Genomic DNA, 22,312 nt, shown 5'->3' with positions numbered 1-22,312 from the left:
ATGTGACCTGGACTGTGGGACCAGTCAAACCTGGGCTCAAACTCTGCCTTAGCCACTTAGCAGCTATGTGACTTTGGGCAAGTTGTTTAATTTCTCTGAGCTCTCCTCGCCTTGTCTGAAAACTGGGGATAATGACCCCCATCTAATAGGGTTGTCAGGACGATCAGAGTTGCTGTGTACAACATCCGTGACACATAACAGGCACTCAGAGAGGAAGCCCTAATATACTACCCCAGCATGCCATGGTCCTCTTCCCTCAGTGCCTTTGCCTATTCTACTTCTTCTGCCGGGATTGTCCAGAGACATGAAATAAAATTCCTGGAGTCACACAGCTATTAATGTGGAGGGCTGAGATTTGAACCGCCGTGTGTGCCTGATTCCTACAACCACACCAGCCTTATTCCTCCCTCGTGGACTCCACTTCCGTCACTGAGTTCTCAACAGATGCCAGTCACCATATTAACTGTTTTACACTTAACATTGTTTACATTTTTAAAATGTAACATTGTTTTACCTTTAAGCATTACTTAATTTTTATAACAAATCTCTGAAGCAGGTTTCCTCCTCCCCATTTTGAGAGTCCCAGTTGTTAAGTAGAAGGTCAGGGTATTCCCCCTAAATCACACAATGCATAAGTAGTAAGCTATTTGCTCTTCTCAAGAGCCCAGGCTTGGTACAAGCATAAAATTGTAGATCAAATAATCTGCTGAGCAGCCACTGTTTCAATTCAAAAAGAATTTGTTGCGCCTCTACTCCATGCAAGGCACAGATGCCATAGATCTGGCCCTTGTAGGGCTCTAAGTATACACAGTGATGTTGCCAATGGTGATGATGATGAGGGTGGACCCTGGGAGCCCGGGCCTGTGATCTCTGAACTGATGTTTCTCAGCCCAGCCTCCTGGGACACCTGGAGATGCTCACCACAGGTGATACTCTTGCTGACACAGTTGACATCTGTGCTAAGCTTGGCGGGGTCTTGCAGACAGTCCATCTCTGCAGCCTCCTCGTAACACCTGCGATGCTGGAAGCAACAGCTGTGGCAGGATGGGGAAGGGACAGGGTGAGAGTGTGGGTTAGGGTCAGAAGAGGGGCAGGCAGCACATGATCATTCTGTGTCTCTCGTTGGTTTCTGGCAGTGGCCTGTTCCAAATGCTTAGTGTATACACACACACACACACACACACACACACAAACACACAATATTTGAATTTGAATTATATTACCTATGCAGCAGGTGCTATTATGCTTATGAGCATTTATGTGTGTGAAAAGTGAGACACATAAAGCTCTGTAACTTGCCAAGGTCAAGGTTGATCACAGAGAGAGGCTGACACTAAACAAGGGAGTCAGGTGGCTCTTGCAGTGCATGCAGCAAGCAGTGAAAACCAATGTAAAGAAGACATACAGGCAGCTGTATGGGCAAGCTACTAAGTTTCTCACATTACCTAACTCGTAAGAATTTGGGGGAGTCAAGAGAATGTCTATAAAGACCCTGTCATGTGGTTGACACTCAATAAACTATGGCAATTGTTTTTGGAATCTGGCGTGCAAGTTCGAGGTGGAAATAATCTGTCCTCCAGGAGTCTGGAAATCCCCACCTCCATCAACTGCAATGTGTAAAGTAATTGAAATTGGGTAGGCCCACCATTCTGCCAGTTCTGGCCATCAGTGCTTTGATCATTCAGACAGGGATGAATTACTGCTTCATTTCTTTGACTTCTAGGTTTGTGGGTGTTTTAATAACTAAAGGAAGTGGTAAGGGAGGACCTGAAAGGAAAACACATTCCCAGAAATGGTTCTGGCAACGTGCCCCGAACAGAATCAGCCTCCCCCTTTCTGAATGTCAACGAGCTGGCTTATGGTCCCAGAAATGACAACCTGCCCTTTTGGTGCAGAAACAATTTACACCAATGGGAATCCTTCCCTATCTTCTGGGAGTCTGTGTAGATGAAAGCACACACTTTATCACACTGGATTTGGGCACAAATATAATACCCGTGAGGTATAGACATGGTCCTGGAGTAGGGGTGAGATGTGGGTTCAATTTCCTGGTTCCACACTCCTGTTGCTGCTGCAGTTACTATAGCTCCAATTACTGCTATTACTACTACTCCTACTGCTACTACTACTACTACCACCACCACCATTACAGTTTTATTAGCACTGATGCTATTACTACTATTATTATGATTACTATTACTATTACTACAGCTACTCTGACAACTATTCTACTACTACTGTTACTACTACTACTACCACCACCACCACCATTACAGTTTTATTAGCACTGATGCTATTACTACTATTATTATTATTACTATTACTATTACTACAGCTACTGTGACAACTATTCTACTACTACTGTTACTACTACTACTAACAGCACCACCACAACCACTGGTTTACTAGTACTGCTGCTGCTGCTGTCACTAATATTATTACCACTATTACTATTAATACTACTATAGCTACCTAGACAATTGTTACTACTAATGTTGTTACTATTACTACTACTATTACAGCCTGACTATGACTCCCACAATACTATTACTACTATCACTACTACTACTACAGCCCTACTAATATTGTTATCAATTGCAAATACTCTTGAAGACTTAATAAGCCAGGCAGAATCCCAATCACTTTAACTTGTATTTGGTCATGTAATCCTAAACAATAACTCTATGAGGTAGGTGTTATTATTACCGCCATTTAATAGATGAATAAATGGAACACAAAGAAGTAAAAGAACGTGCCTAAGATCACAGAGTTCCTTAGGAACAGAGAATTGGAGTTACTGGGTTATAGGTGACATGCATAAAACTCTAACAGATACCACCAACTTGTCCTAATTGACCCTCCTGCTACCAGTAGCTATTTGCCATATCCTTGCCAACCCCGGATGCTTCTAAGATTTTAAATTTTATTGCACACACCCACATACACCTGCACACACAAACGAAGCCAAGGGAGTTTTCCGCATCTGTGCTCTGCCCAAGCCTCAGCCGGGCCTCCACGAGCTCACCTTTTGGTCATGCTCACCTGTCAGACTCGTCCACAGGCAGCCCTTCCATCTCAAACCTGCAGGCACAGCCGTAGTCTTCGAAGTCCCGGGGGCAGAGACCAGCCACACACTTCATACCACTCACGAACTGGAGCAGCGCGGGGAAGTTGGTGAAGACATCCTGCAGCCAGGTGAAGTGGGAGCCCAGGCAGTCTGGGGGAGGGGAGGAGGGCGCACCAGGAGCCAGAGATGAGGAGGGAGCCCCCTTCTCAGGTGGATGGTGCCTTGTCACCTACTAAGCACCTACTGTGTACTTAGGACAATTCTAGACAATTGAAGGGAAGCAGGTTTACTAGCTGTGGTCCCTGTTGGTTGCCCACCTGACAGCCATTCATCCCTCTTCCTTACCAACAAAACTGAAAAGCACTGAAAAGGAAGGTAACCTCCTCCCCAAGTCCCTGGGAATGTTTAATAGTCATTCTCAGCTCATCATGGTAATCCCATGCTTCCATGACAAGGGCTAGTCTAGGGCTGAGCATGAAACCCAAATATGGCCCCAAAACCCTAAGGGTGAGTCTGTTAGAAGCTTTTGGGAAATATTTCTTTCTTAATAAAGCATAAAGGCATGTGAGAGGGCCCTTCTGAGCTACACCTTTCTCCTTTCTTGAATATGGGGAGGATATGCTGGCTGGAATTGCAGCAACCACCTTGCAGCCATGAGGCCCCAAGCCTAAAGCTGAAAAACTATTATGTCCAGGGTAGCAGTGGGGTAATATAGAACAAACCTGCTGGGTCTCTAATACCTGTGTTGAGCTACTGCACCAATGCTGGTGCCTTCAGATGGCTTATGTGAGATCATTAAACGTCTTTATTATTTAAGTCACTATTAGTTTGCTGAATAGATTCCTAATGATACAGTCCTGGCAATAAAGAAGTATGAATCAGTGCAGGAAGAGAAGGGGTACAGACACTAATAATTTGCGGGCACCTGCTATGTGCCAGAAACTGTGTTAAGTGCTTTATTTTATTTTATTTTTTATTTTATTTTTAACATCTTTATTGAAGTATAATTGCTTTACGATGGTGTGTTAGTGCTTTAAATAGCACAATAGTTAAAACTGATTGAGTGAGTAATGCTTTATAAAGCTTTCATTTGGTCTATGATCCCATAAACTTCTTGGGTTTTTTGTTTGTTTGTTTGCTTTGCTTTGCTTTTTTTTGGCAGCACCATGGGGCATGCCAGATCTTAGTTCCCTGACCAGGGATTGAACTCGCGCCCTTGGCAGTGAAAGCTCGGAGTCCTAACCACTGGACCACCAGGGAATTTCCCCCCCCATAAACTTCTTGTTAATCCTGTAAGACAGATGCTATTCTGTCACCTCCCTTTCATGGGTAAAGAGATAGAAGGTCAGAGACATGCCCGAGGTATCCACCAGCAACAATGACTTATCCTAAACAAAAGTGCTCTTGCAAACAAAACTGGCAAGAAAACAGTATCCACCTTTTTGACTCTACAACTCATGGTCGCCCTCTCTGCTGTCTGCCTTTCTGATTGGACGATCGTCAGGTGCTTAATGCGGTGACCCCGTAGCACCGATTTAAACGCACAGGGTCGTCGTAGGGAGCTTGGGGAGATCCAAAGTTGTTTGTGAGGACCACGTCCACCTCGACTGTTCACTGCTCTTCTAGTTTCTTCCTACCTCATTCAAACTTCCCTTCCCACCTTTTGTTTCCACACAACCTAATCAGAAACATGAATAAATGGTTCTACGCTGATGGAAAAAGCCACCCTAAGGTTTATGTGTATGTGTATGTGTTTATAGAAACATGCATTTTCATTCAAGAGCTTCCAGGGCACCTGCACTTAGTCAAACATACACTTGAAGTGCAGTTTTACGCGCAGCACTGTCTAATCCCATAGCAGTTCAGAGTCACCTTGCTCATGTCCATCTTGCTATAATCTTATTTTGGGTACTTTTAGTCATCAGTGATGGGAATCATCGTAATGTCATGCGATTAACAGTCAAATAATAGATATATAACTGATCAATGGAATGCTTCTTAAACTTTATGTATATTCACTAGTTGAGAAGGAAAAATAAAACCACTTTTGTGGAAGGGGACCAAGCTCTGGACTCAGAGGAGACCTTGTCCCTTCTAGCTGTGTGGCTTTGGGCAAGTCCCTAACTCCTTTGGCTCAGTTTTCTTGCCTGTAAAGTAGGGATGCCATTCCCCTCCTGGCCAGGTTGAGGTCAGGATGAATGAAGGAAGGACAACGAAGCCACCTGGCCACTCAGTGACTCACCCTGCGATAAAGGGCCCCGCTACTCTCATCAGGACCCGGATCACATTGTTCGGAGCTTGCTGGTGAGGCTGTGGGAGCTCAGAGGGCAGAGCCCAAGGCCCTAGTCATTTCCTTAGATTTCCCACACACCCCCCATGCCCTGACACCTGGGGGATAAAAGCAAGTTCAGATTTAACTTACCAAAAATTTCGGCCACTCCTCCCACATTTTTAAACACCCCATTGAAGAAAGTCATATCTAAGTGGAAGGAAGAGAAGATAAATTAGAGAGGCTTGAGGTCTACCCCTTTCCCTTCCCGGTCCACCCTCTCCGGGAAGAGTGAGTAAAACCCCTTCTCTAAGGATAGATTTGACCTTGGGCTAACTTTCTAATAACACAGGTTACCATGGAAACCTGATAAGATAAAAACCGTGAACTGTGTTGCTAGACAACAATGCTCAATGGTAAAAAAAAAAGGCCCGTGGATGGTGAGGTGTATCTGGACTGCAGGAACTGCGGATGAACTACAAACACCTGGTGGGAGGCCATCATTTTGGGTCTCCATCAGTGTGACGACTCATTCAGCTGGGCATGTCCATTCTGGCATCCTAGAAATTACACCTATGCGGTGGTTACTAGGGATACTGACTCCTTTGGAGAGTGAAGCTTCTAGGCCAGGGCGGGTCCTGGGGCTGCTCCACATGAGCCCTGTTCCCTTGAACCTGAGTTTTTACCTAGGCGCTCCTGGACTACTGCGTGGGTTGCTGCCAGAGCCCCTCTTGATAAAGAAGCATGGCCGGCATGGCCTGCTCGCACACAGTGCTTCCTGGCCTTGATCCTTCTAAAAGCCAAGTGACGCCTGTGAGTCTAAATATCTACCTGAAGAAGACCTCCTAGTGGGCACTGCACTCCCCATGGGGGTGATGCCATTTGGAGAGAGGCCACTAACATTTGTGTCTGGATGGGACCGATCACTTAGCTTGCGTGGGCTCATGCACAAATAGTTGGGCTGACTCAGCTCGCCTCTCTGAAAGGTCAGAAACGAACCCTTAACTCAGGGTTAACCTCGTCAGCTAGTTCACGATGTACTCTATTCTTCAGCGATGCCTGTATAAGAACCCACCTGAGAAATATTTACAATCCATCACCAGGAAAACCTTCCATTCCCCAAGGAACAATTACAGATCCCTCCCTTCGAATAACCAGAGGACTGAAATACATCATAGTTTTCTTTTCGTCCTGCCTTTTAATGCAGTTACTACATAACCCTCATTCATCAGCCCATTTACATCCCGCTTCTAGTTTCCCCTTTCAGCTGACCTGTGTCTTTGATGAGAGTTTTTAGTGCTTTATCTCAAAGGAGAGATCAACAGTGGGTCAGACACCAGAGTAAACTGTGAGAGAGAGGCTTCTGAGTCTTATTCAAATCACTTTACCTACAAATGCCACAGCAGTAAACGGCTCTAGGGTATATTCAGAAGGGATCAATTTCTCTGCCGATATCCTAGACAGCTTTCTACCCAGCTAGGTCTCCTAAGAAAAGATCAAAGGATGCTTACTGATATTTTCTGAGAGTCCTGGAGGCAGCTCCCATGGAAGATGTGGGGTGTCCAGAGGGTGGGCCCCTATAATCGAGGAGGAGAGCAGGCTTAGCACCCACACTGCCGCCGCCCACGTGCTGGGCTAGAGCTGGGAAGTGGTGGCCGGGATAGTAATGAGGATGCACAGAAATTCAATTCTAGACAGATTTTTCTAGTGCCTGCTATGCGCCAGATCTCTGCGGTCACCTCTTGAAGAAAATAAAGGAGTGGCTGGGTAACCCAGTGTTTTATATTAGTTGGCCTTAAGGGAGTGACTTCCTGGTTTGGGATGGGGAGATTTGGGGACTTATCTTGAAGCTGTCGTGGCATATGAAGCATACAATTTTAACTTATATTGCATGTTTGTTTGGAGTTACTTGAGGTGAAGGATTGGTGGAAATAAAAACAGACATGGAGGGCTTCCCTGGTGGCGCAGTGGTTGAGAATCTGCCTGCCAATGCAGGGGACACGGGTTCGAGCCCTGGTCTGGGAAGATCCCACGTGCCGCAGAGCAACTAGGCCCGTGAGCCACAACTACTGAGCCTGTGCGTCTGGAGCCTGTGCTCCGCAACAAGAGAGGCCACGGCAGTGAGAGGCCCGTGCACCACGATGAGGAGTGGCCCCTGCTCGCCGCAACTAGAGAAAGCCCTCGCACAGAAACGAAGACCCAACACAGCCAAAAAATAAATAAATAAATAAATAATAAAAGAAAAAAAAAAAACAGACATGGAAAGGACCCCAAACTCCAAGTAGTTTATAACTGAGGACAGGGGTTTCCCCAAGACTATCAGCATCAAACTCACCTGGGATGCAGGCTCAGTAAAAAGTACCATCTATTTTTTTTTTTTAAATAGATTTTTTTAAAAAATATTTATTTATTTATTTATTTATGGCTGTGTTGGGTCTTCGTTTCTGTGCGAGGGCTTTCTCTAGTTGTGGCAAGCGGGGGCCACTCTTCATCGCGGTGCGCGGGCCTCTCACTATCGCGGGCTCTCTCGTTGCGGAGCACAGGCTCCAGACGCGCAGGCTCAGTAATTGTGGCTCACGGGCCTAGTTGCTCCGCGGCATGTGGGATCCTCCCAGACGAGGGCTCGAACCCGTGTCCCCTGCATTGGCAGGCGGATTCTCAACCACTGCGCCACCAGGGAAGCCCAAAAGTACCATCTTTGTGCCCTCACTCAAGTCTGATCCAGCAGGTCTGGAGTAAGGCTCAGAAATAGATATTTTTAACAAGCTCCCCAGCTGGTTTTAAAGTTGATGGCCTAGAAACTGCACTTTGAGAAATGTTGCTTGGGGAAAAAATGATGATTTCTACAGTACCTAAATATTACCACCAACTTCAGTTAGTGTTTCATCAAGGTGGGAGGATGGGGATGCAGCCTAGGGCAATGGGGACAAATGGGTGGGAATTGGAATCTTAGTTCAACCAGGGACCAGCTCCCTAGAGGCTCAGAGGGCTTACAGACTTGTCCACGCTCACATTGTTTTCCCCCCCAGTTATGTGCAGCATGTGAGTAGCCTGAAATGTTGAAAGATTTTTGTCTTTCTTTACAAAGTGGTCAATTTAGTCAGGCCCATAAGTTTGACATTGTTTGGAAACCTGCAAATCTGAAAGCCACAAAGGGTTGTCCTTGAAAGAAGCATGTTAGATTAAATTTACTCAGGAAGATGCCCCCAGTTGGCCCTGTTTGGCTTAGAGCAGGTTTCACGGCCTAAGACTATTGACATTTGGGCTGGATAATTTTCTGTTGTGGCTGTCCTGTGCATTTTGTACCCCTGGTTGATATCTGGGGGACTTCAGTGAGCTGGGACAGCTGGGATCAATCCCTCTTGGATGCCACACTCCAACCATCCAGAATTGCTCTCAGTTCCATGAATGTGCCCTGACCCCTGGGCCTTTGCACAGGCCATGTCCTCTGCTGGAGTATTTTGTCCATGACTCAGCCTGGCTGACCCCCTACTCACCATTTAAGCTTAGCTTTAACAATACCATGTGGAAGTCTTTCCTCTCTCCCTCCCTCCATGTTGGAAGACTCTGGCTAGTTGCCTGCCCTCTGAGCTCTCATGCCCACTCCCACCTTCTGGTGACCTCTACCGTGGTACTATTCATGCTGATTCTCAGGGTCTCCTTACCTGTGGGTCTCTGGCATTAGACTTTGATCACCTGAGGGCGGGAACCTCATCATAGTTCCAAAGCCTAGCACCTCCCTTGGCGTACCGTGTGCTGAGTGGATTAAAGGAAACCGTGAAGAATGACTTGGAAGGGCTGAGATGGGAGGCCCAGAGCCTAGTAAGGTTTAGACTGACTGTACTGGTCCAGGACAGAGAAAACAGGGGTCTTTCTTAAGACTCAAGACTGCAAACCCACATCTCTCCAGGGGTCAGGCAGACGATGTAAACAAGAGAAGTGGTCCAGTGCTGGGAAACAATAAGGATTGGTGGAGACTGTGGAGAACTTGAGAGCCCCAGGTCACAGTGGGAGGGACAGCTGTCACTTAGCCCCAGGCCTTGGGGAAGGAGTCCCACAATCCGGATTTTAACAAATTTGTTGGAAGTCTGAACTTTTTGTAAAATCTTCCCATTTTAAACTCTTGGCTCAAATTTTAAATTAAAACAGCAACAAAAGCAGGTTGCAGGCTGATTTTAGTTTGAGGGTGAAAGGAAGATACTTTGGGTGTGTGCAGAGGGGCTTGGTGGGGTCAGTACTCCACCTAGGCCAGCCAGGCAGGGCTTGAGCTGACCTACACGTCTCAGCTTTTGGTTCCAACCACGGCTCCTCTCTGCCAGGTTCTCGGAATGGTTCCCAGGGAGAAGAGTTCCCTCCTGACTGAGCGCCATGGGCTGTACGGGCACAGTGTAGACTTTCAGACCAGGAGGGAGACTCACAATTTCAGTTCTGTTCGAGCCCTTATCACAGAGCCCATGTAACTGCTCTGGCGTTTTCTACATTGGGCACAACCGCCTCAGGAACTGTTTAATTAGCATACCAGCCAACAGCTAAGAATATCTACTGCCCACTTAAGCAGCGATTGTAAAATATGGCCTACTCCTTTGTCATTACTGCACTGGTATTTCCTTTGTGCAACTGATAATAAAATTTCTGCTCTGGAGGGTGGGGAATGATCTTATTACTGACATGGGCTCATCAGGTGTGTTTGCTCCTCTACACTTCCACCTACTTTTGGGATATCGGTGCCCACACATTTTCATGAGCAGCTAAAAAAAGTCACCCTGGATTTTATTTTACTATATTTCGTTTTATTTTTTCTTTACATGCTGCAATATTTATTCCAAAAATCTTTAAGAAAACCCTACTTTCTGCAGGGAATTGTTTTAACCAGTGAACATAATAGAGAGAGATGTTTTCTCTGAGCTAATAGGAAACTGGCCCAGAAGTGAATTATAGCAAGATTTGGCACTTAGAAAAGCAACTTTCTAGACCTAAATAGACATTTCTCCAAAGAAGACGTACAGATGGCCAAGAGGCACATGAAAACGTGCTCAACATCGCTAATCATTAGAGAAATGCAAATCACAACTGCAATGAGGTATCACCTCACACCAGTCAGAATGGCCATCACCAAAAAACTCCACAAACAATAAATGCAGGAGAGGGTGTGGAGAGAAGGGAACCCTCTTGCACTGTTGGTGGGAATGTAAATTGGTGCAGCCACTATGGAGAACAGTATGGAGGTTCCTTAAGAAACTCCAACTCCAGCAAGTGCTGTGCCCTGAAGTCTAAGGCAGTGTTTGCCCAGAAGCCACAACCCGCATCCCTCACGGCTGCTCCTAGCCAACAGCTCAGCACGGGCAGGTGTCCATGGTGGGCTGGGCTCCTGGGGGACGCGGGACTCTTCTGACGGACTCCTCCCTGGGCCCCTTGCCAAATTTCCTTAGACACACCTGTGTCTGTCTAGGATGCGTTCACCACCACCCCTCCCCGGTCTCTCCTTCACTTGCAGAGCTGTATGACCTCTCCCAGACTTTCTTGGTTGACACTCCATTTTTTTAATCACAATTGAAACCTTTCCACACTTAAACCTGTCCTGTCATCAAAGAAGACCCAGACTTCTTTGAGAGTAGCGTGCAGGCAGAGGCCTCAAAAACAGACCTTTCCCCCTACAATGTCACGGCCAAGAACTGGCGAACTGGGGAGGTGGGCAGTCTCTATGGTGACCGCACACTCACCCCTGCAAAGCTGGAGCCGTAGGCATGGTACATGTAAACCCATATATAAAAGGGTATGTTTGCACTTAAACTTTCTATGGTTATACCTTTTTTTTTTTTTTTAACTCTAGGTGTTTGTGTTTGAAAATAAAATCTCTCAGGACAAGCACAAATGTTTGTGACAGGTTATCATAACAGGATATCATGATCATTTTTAGTATCACAATGTAGTAGTAAACTAAGGGGAAACAGAGATAAAGCAAGAAGGACAGATAGAAAAATGTTTAGTGGCCTCAATTTTATAAAGAAATTAAAAATTTTAAAAGGCATGTACGTAGGGGTGGGAGGATGTAAAAGGACAATTTTGATCAAAGGGAAATGTATCATTTTGGAAGAGGAAAATGTTAGACAAGAAAAGAAGTTTAAAAATTATAAAAATGGGTTTTGGTAAATGAGATTTCATTTAAAAGGAAAAATATTAGGGAAAAACTGTAGAACATTTCACAATTTTGTCACCAAAGATGAGGTGAGTCAAGATCATAGCTGGGATCTTTTTTTTTTTTTGCCATGCCGTGCAGCATGCGGGATCTTCGTTCCCCAACCAGGGATCGAACCTGTGCCCCTTGCATCGGGAGCAAGTAGTCCTAAACACTGGACCACCAGGGAAGTTCCATAGTTGGTATTTGATCAAGACCACTTAAGTTCTTGAGAAAGGTTGAAGGGCTGATACATCAGCCCCAGTTGCACTAGCAATGGGACCCCAGTCATGACCAAAAACTTTTAATAAGAAAAAAGCCACATATGAAGGAAGTAAATAATCAATAGAAGCCCAGCACATTCTGAAAGTGGTTGACCCACTCTGTCTCAGAGGAAAGGTCCAAGGTGGTGTTTGGAAGGATTTGAACTTTAAGGGAAGACTTTGCATCTTATGGAAAGTGGTTATATTCTAATTTCAACCTACAAGCTTCTGGACGACATGCAAAGCTCTTGAATTATCTCCTAACTCAGGTCCTGGTCAAGATAAACGATCAATAATATTGGGGGTTCCTTTTGCTTCACTGTCACTATTGGGATTGGAAGGGAACCATAGAGAGGGGAGGGTCAGTGGGTTGGTCCAGAGTTTACCTGAATATAGGAAAAGAACGAGAAAAATGACAAGATAAATGAGTGATCTCAGTAACGACAGTGCCCAAGCAGTTGCAGCAAGGAAAGAAGTGATTTGGAATGTTTAGCTGCATAAATATGCAAATAAGAAAGAGCATAGGAAGGAGCCGGAAGACTCAGATTCACAGCTAAGATCCCAAGTGAACTCGGAATTATTACCCCAGCTGCCAAGGAGCTTACTTAGATGGCTTTCGGGTTTGGTGGCGTGGGCCCCAACTTTCGAATGTGGGGTTGGAAGTGTTTGCTTTTACACCAGAGATGCCTCCAGAAGGGGCAAGGGAGCTGTTGCATGTCAGGAAGGCCAACACACTCCAAGGGAATCAGCAAAGCAAGGGACAGCAGCCCCTGAGCAGCGGGGGAGGAGATGCGCTACGGGGTGGAGAGGACCTTGCTAACCCTTGCCCTTTGCTCTCCTTGGTGCCCACTCTCCCCCATCCCACATGTCCATGCTCAAAATATCAACTTTAATATCGGCATTAACCCTCGAGCTTATCATTCATGTTTGATTTCCACCACTCATTAGGCAAGGTGATAAAACTACTAGTAAGCAAATCGGATGGAATTTGACAAGACAGCCCAGGGTTCATTGTATGTAATTATATACTAAGCCAGAAATACAATAAAATACAGTTACTCACTGCCATGTGAGGCCATCAGCATTCCTGCGAGCAGAAGCACGATCATGGTAGCAGAGCAAACAGTGGGATCCTGGCATCAGCTGCAACAGCGTCCTGGGAAAGAAGTCAGCGGAATATGGCAAGTGTGCTTTCAGAAACCATGACACGAGACCCCACAGGAGCTGTTTGTCCCGTAATGCAGTGCAAGAAAAAGAGAAAGCCCAGAAAGTGTCTCTGTCCCAGCTTTGCCAGCAGCCTTATTAGCAATACGACAGTAAGGAGATTATGTTCCCTCTTTGAGACTCAGTTTATCCATCTGTAAAATGGACACCTCACCGTGCGCTCCTTGAGGACATAGTTCTGGTCTCATTTATTTACTCACTAAATCAATGGTCATTTATTATGGGTCAGCCACATTGCAAGGATCCAGGAAAGCAAAGTGAGGAAAACACACCTTACCTGTGAGTGGTTCACAGACGAATGGGAAAGGGTGACAATTTAACAAGCGCTGTAGTTTGACTTTTGTAAATTGAATTTTGAGCAACCCATACGTTATGACCCACCAGCATTCCAAGCAGCATTCTTTTCTTAAAATTTTTTTAACCATTTTTTAATTGAAGTATAGTTAATTTACAATGTTGTATTAGTTTTGGGTGTACAGCAGAGTGATTCAGATATATATATGTGTGTGTGTGTGTATATATATACATATATATATATATATATATACACATATATATATATATACTTTTACAGATTCTTTTTCATTATAGGGTATTACAAGATACTGAGTATAGTTCCCTGTACTATACAGTAGGTCCTTGTTGTTTAGCTATTTTATACATAGTGTGTATCTGTTAATCCCAAACTCTTAATTTATCTCCCCCCATCCCCTTTGGAAACCACAAGTTTTTTCTCTATATCTGTGAGTCGATTTCTGTTTTGTAAATAAGTTCATTTATATCATTTTTTAAGATTCCACCCATAAGTGATATCATAGGATATTCTTGAGTGGGCTGGCTCTGAACCTTTGTACCAACATCACAGAATAAATCTGGCCATCGTGTGGCAGCGCTGCCTGCTAGCAAATAATGCTTTTGCATACTTTGTGGCAGTCCTAGCGGTTCAAGGAATGTGCCTTTGGAAGGGCCTGTGGGGAAGGGGCGAGGTGGGTGGGGTCAGGAACCTGCCACATTTCAACTGTAGCTGCCCTGGGATCTGAGCAGTCAATATTGAACTTCAACAGTCACTTACGGTCTATTGACTCAAGCAGGTCAACCATGTATTTAATAGGGAAGGAACAATTTAAAGACCAGAGGGATTTAGAATAGAATAATTTTAGCTCCCTGGGAATCTAACTCCCAAAGGAATGTGAGACGTATGATTGACTTATACATATTCTGTTTTAGAACATGTTTTTAGGACACAGTTTGAATGATAATACAGGGTGATTATGCTACCCCAGCGGCACACGCAGGGCTGCTGAATAAGGTTGTATATGTTGTGCTGAGTGGGCAACTAGGGGCTGAAATGCAGCCAGTGCTCAGCTCCCACGCTTGCCCTCTGCAGGGCTGTGTCAACCTGGAGGAAGGGGCAATTTCTGCAATTTGTTCTCCCAGAGGCAAAGGCTGCCCTGTGTCCTGGTGGCCCAGCATAGGTACCCAGGTCCCTGGTGGGCCGCTCTGCAAGTGAACAGAGCTTGGTACTGGGGAAGGTGTCCCGGGGGAGAAGACATTTGTAGGTTGTAGGATCTCTACTCTGTGAACTTGCTGCAGGGCCCAGCACACCTCTGCTGGCTGCAAGATACCTGTTTGTTGAATGAATACACAAGAAGAGGGTGTGAGATCTTTGAGATTCACACTCAGCTCAAGCATTCTCTAATACTCTGCTTATTATCTGCCAGACATGAGGCTCTGCTTATAACAATTTTTAACCACATAAATTCTTACAGCAGGTTAACGTTCAAGGTTAGGCAGGCTCTCTGATGGCGCAGGCTCTCCCGCTGGAAAGTGGCATGGCCTGGGAACTCCGTGGGTGGCAGCTAAAGGCATTTCAGGGGACTCTATTGAAGTCGTACCCTCATGACCAAGACCGGTGGCACTACCTGGCACTTACTGAGTCAGATTTTTAATTGTTACCATCACATAGAGAGAGGATGCCAGCTGTTTGAGCTCAGAAGAGGCAGCAGAATCATCGAGTCCGAAGTCTCTTTGTACGAATGAGGTCAGGGAGGCTCAGAGACTAGCAATTTACGGTAAAAATGCCCCACTCCCAGATCCCGTGCTCATAATATTAACAATATAAATTAGGAGGTGTTGTGAGGACGGAATGAGTTAATCCATGCAGGGCACGTACAAGTGCCTGATGGAGAGAAATGGCTCAGAATCAGCAGTAATTACAATGATAGCGTCCGGCACCAGGAAAGGCTCAAGAAAAAGCAACTATTACAATGAAGGCTCCAATTCCCTGTTGGAGTAGAAGCCCCTGTTGGATGAAATGCAGGAGAGGATCCAGTTGAGCACCATGGATGTTGTTCTTTTTCTCTTGTGATACGCATTTTAGGGAGATGTTCCCTTGGGTCATCCTGACGCTCAGGGAAGAACAGGCTGAGGGTGGTGTTTATAGGAATCGCAAATAATGTTTATTGGACTTTCAAGCATATATTTTATTAGAATGCAAATGAGCAGAAGTGACCTTATTACAGATATAATCTTGACTCGGGTCTAATATTTTTTTAAAGTAGGTTATAGGGGGACTTCCCTGGTGGCACAGTGGTTAAGAATCCACCTGCCAGTGCAGGGGACACAGGTTCAATCCCTGGTCGGGGAAGATCCCACATGCCGTGGAGCAACTAAGCCCATGCACCACAACTACTGAGCCTGCGCTCTAGAGCCCGTGAGCCACAACTACTGAGCCCGTGTGCCGCAACTACTGAAGCCCACGCGCCTAGAGCCCGTGCTCTGCAACAAGAGAAGCCATTGCAATGAAAAGCCCGAGCGCCGCAACGAAGAGTAGCCCGCGCGCGGCAACGAAGACCCAACGCAGCCAAAAATAAAAAAAAACAAATAAAATTGATTCTTTAAAAGAATAAATAAATAAAAAGTAAGTTTTAGGGACGGGGGCGGGGCGATGGGGAGTTCGCGTTTAATGGGACAGAGTTTCAGTTGGGGAAAATGAAAAAGTTTTAGAGATGATGGAGGTAATGTTAGCACAACAATGTGAATGCACTTAACGCTACTGGACTGCTCACTTAAAAATGGTTTAAATGGTAACTTTTATATTATGTATATTTTACCACAATTAAAAGAGATGTTATAAACTCCAGGACCTCATTCATTTAAACACAACCTTTCAGTGATTGGGTCATTCTTTGTCTTGGGTCTTAACCAAGCATCTCCCTATACTGGCTCATAAGGGCACGCTAGAAATTTCTAGGTGGGGAAGCAAGGCTCAGAGAGGTCCAGTAACATTTAAGGCCACCTTTGCCAAAAGGCACCACGGCAGGGGGACCATGGCAGCACCAGGCACAAGATTCAAACTGCGGTCAGCCAGTCCGACTTAAGTCTTTGGTCCAGGTTGTAACAGGGAAGAGACAAATCTGACTACATGCTGGATCTGTTTCTTTCACTTTAACCTTTGCTTTCCGCTGCTTTTGTTTACTAAAAGGATACTGTGTATACATAATGGCCTGCCTCAGGGAACCCTGCCCCTCTGCCTGAATGTTAAACCAAAGTGCCTTTGTTCAGGGAAACATCCGGACCCTTTCCAAGTGTGGATGGCTACAAGAAAGAAGAAATTAACACATCCCCTGCACGAGGCTGGCCATTCCAGGGGATATTTGCAAATGTCATGGCCTTTTTACTTTACTTCCTCGTCTCCTCCCCCTCTCTGTGCTATACCAGAAATTGGCATCCAAACCCCAATAAAATGGTTTTTCGGAGACACTAGTCTGTCATCTTCTCAATCTGACGGCTTCCCGAATAAGGTCGTCTTCCCTGCCTCAACACCTCGCCTCCCAATTCATTGGCCTGTCCTGTAGAGAGCAGAGTGAGCTTGGACTCTGTAACAAGATGTTTTACCCTCAACTGCGATGCTGATCATTAAATCCCAAACAAGCAGCCTAGTAATTTTATTCACTGTATAACTGTTGAGAGTTTTGGCAATACTTGCTTGAGAGGCCCCCAGGGTGGCCAGCGGCTCGCTGGGGTGTGGTGTGGCACTGCAGTTGACAATCCCCAGCTGGGAGCCAAGAAAAGGGAAATTGCGGCGGCAGCCAGAGGTGGCAGCAAGCGCTCAGCCTTGAACAATGGGGAAAGCCTTGAACAATGGGGAAAGAGACTTGAAGCGGCGGTGGGGGGCGGGGGGACATGCACATTAGGATCTGGGGGTGGGAGGGCTCAGGGCCGCTGCCGAAATCCAGCATCCTTCTGCTGGCAGAGTCAGGTGCCCTTGGGGCTGGGGCTGTGTCCACCTGGAGAACTGCCTTTTCCTAAGGAGGCCTCCAGGGCTGTCAGGGACCCTGCGGCAGTGCCACCTTGTGGGACTGAGGGCCCCCAAGCCTCGCCTTGGTCTGCGTGCACTGGAGGCCTGGCTCACCAAGATGTACCCTGAAGACTGATTCCACCTCATCTAGGACGTTTCTAATAGCAAGGCCTTTCTAGCTGGACAGACCTGGGGTGGAGTCGGGTTGGGGCGGCGGGGAGCAGGGCAGGGGGCTCAGGCTCCGCCTTTCCCTTGATGAGTGCCCGGAGCCAGACACTGAAGCTGTCTTGTACTCATTTTCCTGGGCAGTAAGATGCCCATTTATCTTCCTTAGGGTGTCACGAGGATTGAATGGAGTAATCCTTCAAGGTGGGGCCTGCATAGCATGAACTAGGTGCTTAGTAAGGCCGGCCCATGACTAATGATGGTTATATTTCCACACCAGGTGCCCTAGGGAGAGACATTGGCCCACACAGGTTTGTAGGACTCTCATTGATGTGTCGTGCTGGATTTTTTTCCCCAGGTAAATGCACCAGATGTTGTCCTCTGGCACTGCATCTCTTTGTCCAAGAGCTCAGAGTGCCTTTGAGTTTCTCGCTACATCTTGGAGTAGCATCCTGGTCTCAGGCGCCCCTCGAGAGCAGCCTCCCTCCCTCCCTTTGTTCCTCCCACCCTTACCATCCCTCCATCCTTTCCGCCCTCTTTTTCTCCCTTCCTCCGCCTTCCTCCATTCTTAACCCCCTCCCTCCATCCCGCCCTTCCTTCCTCTTTGGCCCCCTCCACAGTCAGGAGAAGGGGGTGCCTACCGTGAAGGTCCCACTCGAAAGCTGCTGGATGAACAGTCCTTGGCTTTGAACAAGATGGGGACCGAGCCCTTTATACCCCAGGGAAAACCCTTAGTCATGCGCTCCCCCTCCCCCTCTTCACATCAAGAGGACGGCCTTTCCTGAATTTGGCAGGTGGGCTGCCTCTGAGGGGGAGGAGGCATCATAAGGCTCTGGCTTGGAGGAGGTGAAGCCTCCATATTAAGAGGCCCATCTTGAGCCTAGAGGAGACCCGGGCTCTAATTAGAGAACAATGGCTCCCCTGTTCCACTCACCCCTCCTCATCTCAAAGGCTTGGAGGCCCAGAGATTATGTCTCGGGGTCATCAGGGGAGCGCCAATGAAATTCACAAGAGCTCTCCCTCCAGGAAAAGGGCTGGCTTTGTCTAGTCTAGTTAATTTTCCAGCAAGAGGGTCTCTGGGGTGATTCTTCTTATATGTGCCTGGCCTCCAGCCTGGGAATTTGATACCTCTTTCCTTTAGGGGTTTTCTGCCCAAGCTGGGGGGAAGGGCGAGCTGGGGCTTTGAAATCAGACACCCTAGGTTCCAGTGCCCGTCCTGCTTACTCATTGCCAGAGGGATATGGAGCTTGGAGCTTGTCACTGCTCAGCCTTGACTCTGCAGCCATGGGGAGTAATCCCACGAGGACCGTGAGAATGAGGTGAGCCAGGTAAAGTGCCTGGATGGTAGCGGGGCCCATTAAATCCTAGTTCTTCCTCTTTCCTTGATAGCCCCCTCAGGAATTGTTTCCTTTGCAGATTTAACAAGGAGAGACAACATTTATTGAAAGCCTATTGCGCGCCACAAATGTTTTGACAGGATTTTGTCCATATCATCCTGACAGTGGTAGGATGCAGCACTAGCTCCATTTTACACACGAGACAAACAGGGGTCATCGAGGTTTGAGGAGTGAGTCCGAGCTCACATGTGATGGGACCATTCTTGGCTTACAGGTGAACCTGGCTGTGAGCTGTTGCCTCCACCACTGCCTCCTGGAGAACCAGGGCTCATCCAGTGATCAAATCCAGGAAGAGCTGAGCCTTTACAGAGCCCACTGAAGGGTTTCTTCAAATCATTAGTTGTCCTTGTGCATCAAAGCTTTGTTTATAGATCATTAATTATTGTTCAGTATCTCACGTGCACAGAGGAATGAAGCTATGCCGTGCCCATCCTTTCTCACTAATACAGAAGACGCACCATCTCTAAAACGATTACGTCAAGGGGGGTAGATGGATCAATGTGGCAAAATTCATCTTTTCAGCATCTCCAGAGCCTAAGTTCTGCTCAATGCCAAGGGGTAATAACAATCTACATAAGTGTGTTGTTCTAGACATTTCTTGGGATTTGAGAAGCTCATCTTCTTCCCATAGCCAATAACAGGGTATCTCAACCTTAGCACTATTGATATTTTCGTCCAAATAAGTTTTCGCTGTTGGGGTCTCCTGTGCATTGTTAAGGTGTTTAGCGGCATTTTGGGGCTCTACCCACTAGATACCAGTAGCAGTCTCCCTCCCCAAGTTGTGACAAACAAAAATGTCTCTAGATATTGCCAAACAAACATCCCTGGGGGTCCAGATCACCTCTGATTGAGAACCACTGGCCTACAATATCCCTGGAACCTTGGCCTTTTCCGTCTCTGTTGATTGAACAGAGTGAGAATCAAAGTTTTCACAAGAACTCAGACATAAGAGAAAAAAGGCTGTTGTATGGGAGTTTAAAATTTGAGACTGCATTATGACAGCACCCTATTTCCTCACTCACACGAGCCCCCAACACAGGGCACTTATCCAGAATAGGTGGACATAGCAACATGCACACACGAACTCAGAGAGACACGCAACAGGACTAGGAAACACACACGGAATACCTTTTGCTCCCTTTTCCCCTCCCCCCCTCCATCCCCCTTCCTTTCTTTCTCTTGCTAGTTTAGCTAGTCTTTTGGACTTGAGGGAAATAGACAGAAATGCACCTGTGCTTTGCCTCCAGGAAGAATCCTGGTTAATGATGTTACCTGTGTAGCTGCATGGTCCCCTTCATTGGCTGGGGCACCGTAACCGTCCTATCTCTTTACCTCATCAGTAAACCACTGGTGGCCACATATGCACAAATGAGTAGGAACGCCAGGGTGGAAGCACCCCCTGAGGCCTCCTCATCGCCCTAGGCATCCGCCACATCTGGACTTATTCAGCCCAGGAGGGGTCAACCTCCCCTTACACTCCAGGAGACCGTGGACTCCAGGCTCCTGTCAGTTTTCCGTGGGCCCCATTTACTTCCCGCCATGGCTGCTGTTGGGATAGTGTGACCCTAGAAAACCAGTCCCATGTGGTGCTCTGAGCCTTTGTCCCCGCTGCGTGGGCCTCAGACGTCCCTCACACTCGGGCTTTTATAAGTTGTGGTCGTGCGTAATCATTATCCCTAAAGGATGGTTGGCGGGTTCCACACAAGCGGATAGCCGGGGGTCGGGACCAAGTCATTCATCAGTCCATCCTCTACTTTCCCTGATGATAAATTACTCTCTGTGGAACCTCAGGGATCATTTCCTGCCAAAGGTCCCTAACTGATATCAATTTGATCCATCGCAGAGGGCTGGGTCAGATTAACCCACACTTAATGAATGATGCTGTTTTCTTGATTCCTGTCCAGGTACGAATCCCTTTGCCTTAGCAAATTTACTGTATCCTCCTCAGCTTTGCAAACAAGGGGCCCTTTGCAGGCCCTAGGAGGCCCGACCACAGCTGTTTATGAGCTTGACATTTGCGTAACGTTGAGGGCCCCTCAAGTGTCCTGGGGATTAACAATAAATCTTTCTGTGTTTGACCAGACAGGGAAGCATCGGGCTACTTCCCTCACGAAAGAACCTGATGTTCACGTGCAAGGACACGCAGGGTCTTCCGATGGGGGAAAACTGTCTCCACTTGGCTGCTACTTGGAAAGTGGCGGGCATAGATCATAAAGGAGGGAAAGCTGATGTTCGGCAGCGTGCAAGGTGAGTGAGTGGAGGGAAGCCGTCCCTGCAGTGAGGAACGAGGGGGTCCAGGCGGGGCCGCTGGAGAGAGCGTAGTAACGCTCTGCATAGACACCCGACATTTACAGAGATACTGGAGCAAACACAGACATGGAAATAACATACAGGGACCTGATCCCATGAGGGGGATGACTCATTGTGTGAGTGTGCCGTAGGGGGTTGACTCAAGAGGGCATTCAAACCATGCAACTGCCAAAGAAAGGTCTGGTCCTTGAACAGTTCCTAGGACATAACCTCTAAACCCTTGGAATATATTGCTTGATAAGTGTCTTTGTATACCTGGGGCTTTGGACCATGCCAGGTAGTCTAAGCTAACAAGGGGATTTGTAGTGGATGCCATGAGTCACACAGTGTCAGCTTGACCTCTGGAGGGGCTGGAGCCTGAGGAACTAAGCTCAGCCATGTGGGCACTTCATGTCCCCGCATGGCTGACCCCCAATAAAACCCCTGGACTCCATAGCTCGGATGATTTTCCTGGTTGACAATACTCCATACACACTGTCACACATCATTGCTGGAGGAATTCAGTGCTGTCCACGTGAGTCCACTTGGAGAAGACAACCAGAAGCTTGTGCCTGGACTCTGCCCTCTGCACCTTTTCCCTTGGCCGACCTTAATCTCTATCTTTTTGCTGCCGTCAATGGTAAAGGTGACTATAAGAACTTCTCTGACTTCTGTGAGGCCTATCATTACATCATCAAACCTGAGAGCGCCCTTGGGCGCCCCCAAAGACAGTGGGACACACAGAAGAGAAATCAAGACCAGACATCAACAAAACAACACTCTCTACCTCCTCGTGAGGGAAGGTTCTCATCGCCTCCTGTTTAGGGGGCTTGGAAGGTTATCTGGATCGATAGTACAGCAAGTCTGATGAGTTGTAGATAAGCGAGTTTGAATAAACTGTATAGAGAAATCATATGTGACTCTCTCCAGAGGATGCGTTCAGCTTTCCTCATTTTTCCTGTGTTGTCTTCCTGCAGTCCCAAGTTTAAGCCACTTCAGGGACTAGGTCAGAGTCTCAGTGCCTGGACTGGTTTGTTCATGCTAGCACGGCACCCCACATCCCAGTTCTCCAGTCTCAATCATCCTGGGAGTCCCTCGAGCGTAGCTACTAGGTGTCCATGACCTTGGAGCAGGCAAGGGAGTGAGCATCCCTGCACTGACTG

General features: G+C 46.9%; 1 protein-coding gene across 1 annotated transcript in view; it reads right to left on the bottom strand.

Annotated features, from left to right (window-relative positions):
* OC90 (otoconin 90) overlaps positions 1-20,401 on the bottom strand; it is a 35,735-nt gene extending 15,334 nt beyond the window's left edge. Inside the window, exons 1-6 of the mRNA XM_057532422.1 lie at positions 20,336-20,401; positions 16,896-17,055; positions 6,848-6,913; positions 5,490-5,546; positions 3,043-3,217; positions 922-1,034 (exon numbers count right to left, since the gene is read on the bottom strand). Of these exons, the coding sequence (XP_057388405.1) occupies positions 922-1,034; positions 3,043-3,217; positions 5,490-5,546; positions 6,848-6,913; positions 16,896-17,055; positions 20,336-20,401 (637 nt within the window). The remainder of the gene's footprint in view (positions 1-921; positions 1,035-3,042; positions 3,218-5,489; positions 5,547-6,847; positions 6,914-16,895; positions 17,056-20,335) is intronic.
* Between the last annotated feature and the right edge of the window lie 1,911 nt (positions 20,402-22,312).

This window comes from Balaenoptera acutorostrata, chromosome 17, assembly GCF_949987535.1.
Source record: "Balaenoptera acutorostrata chromosome 17, mBalAcu1.1, whole genome shotgun sequence".
NCBI classification, from domain to species: Eukaryota; Metazoa; Chordata; class Mammalia; order Artiodactyla; family Balaenopteridae; genus Balaenoptera; species Balaenoptera acutorostrata.
The sequence above is the reverse complement of the archived record's forward strand: the minus strand, read 5'-3'. Positions and strand labels throughout refer to the sequence as shown.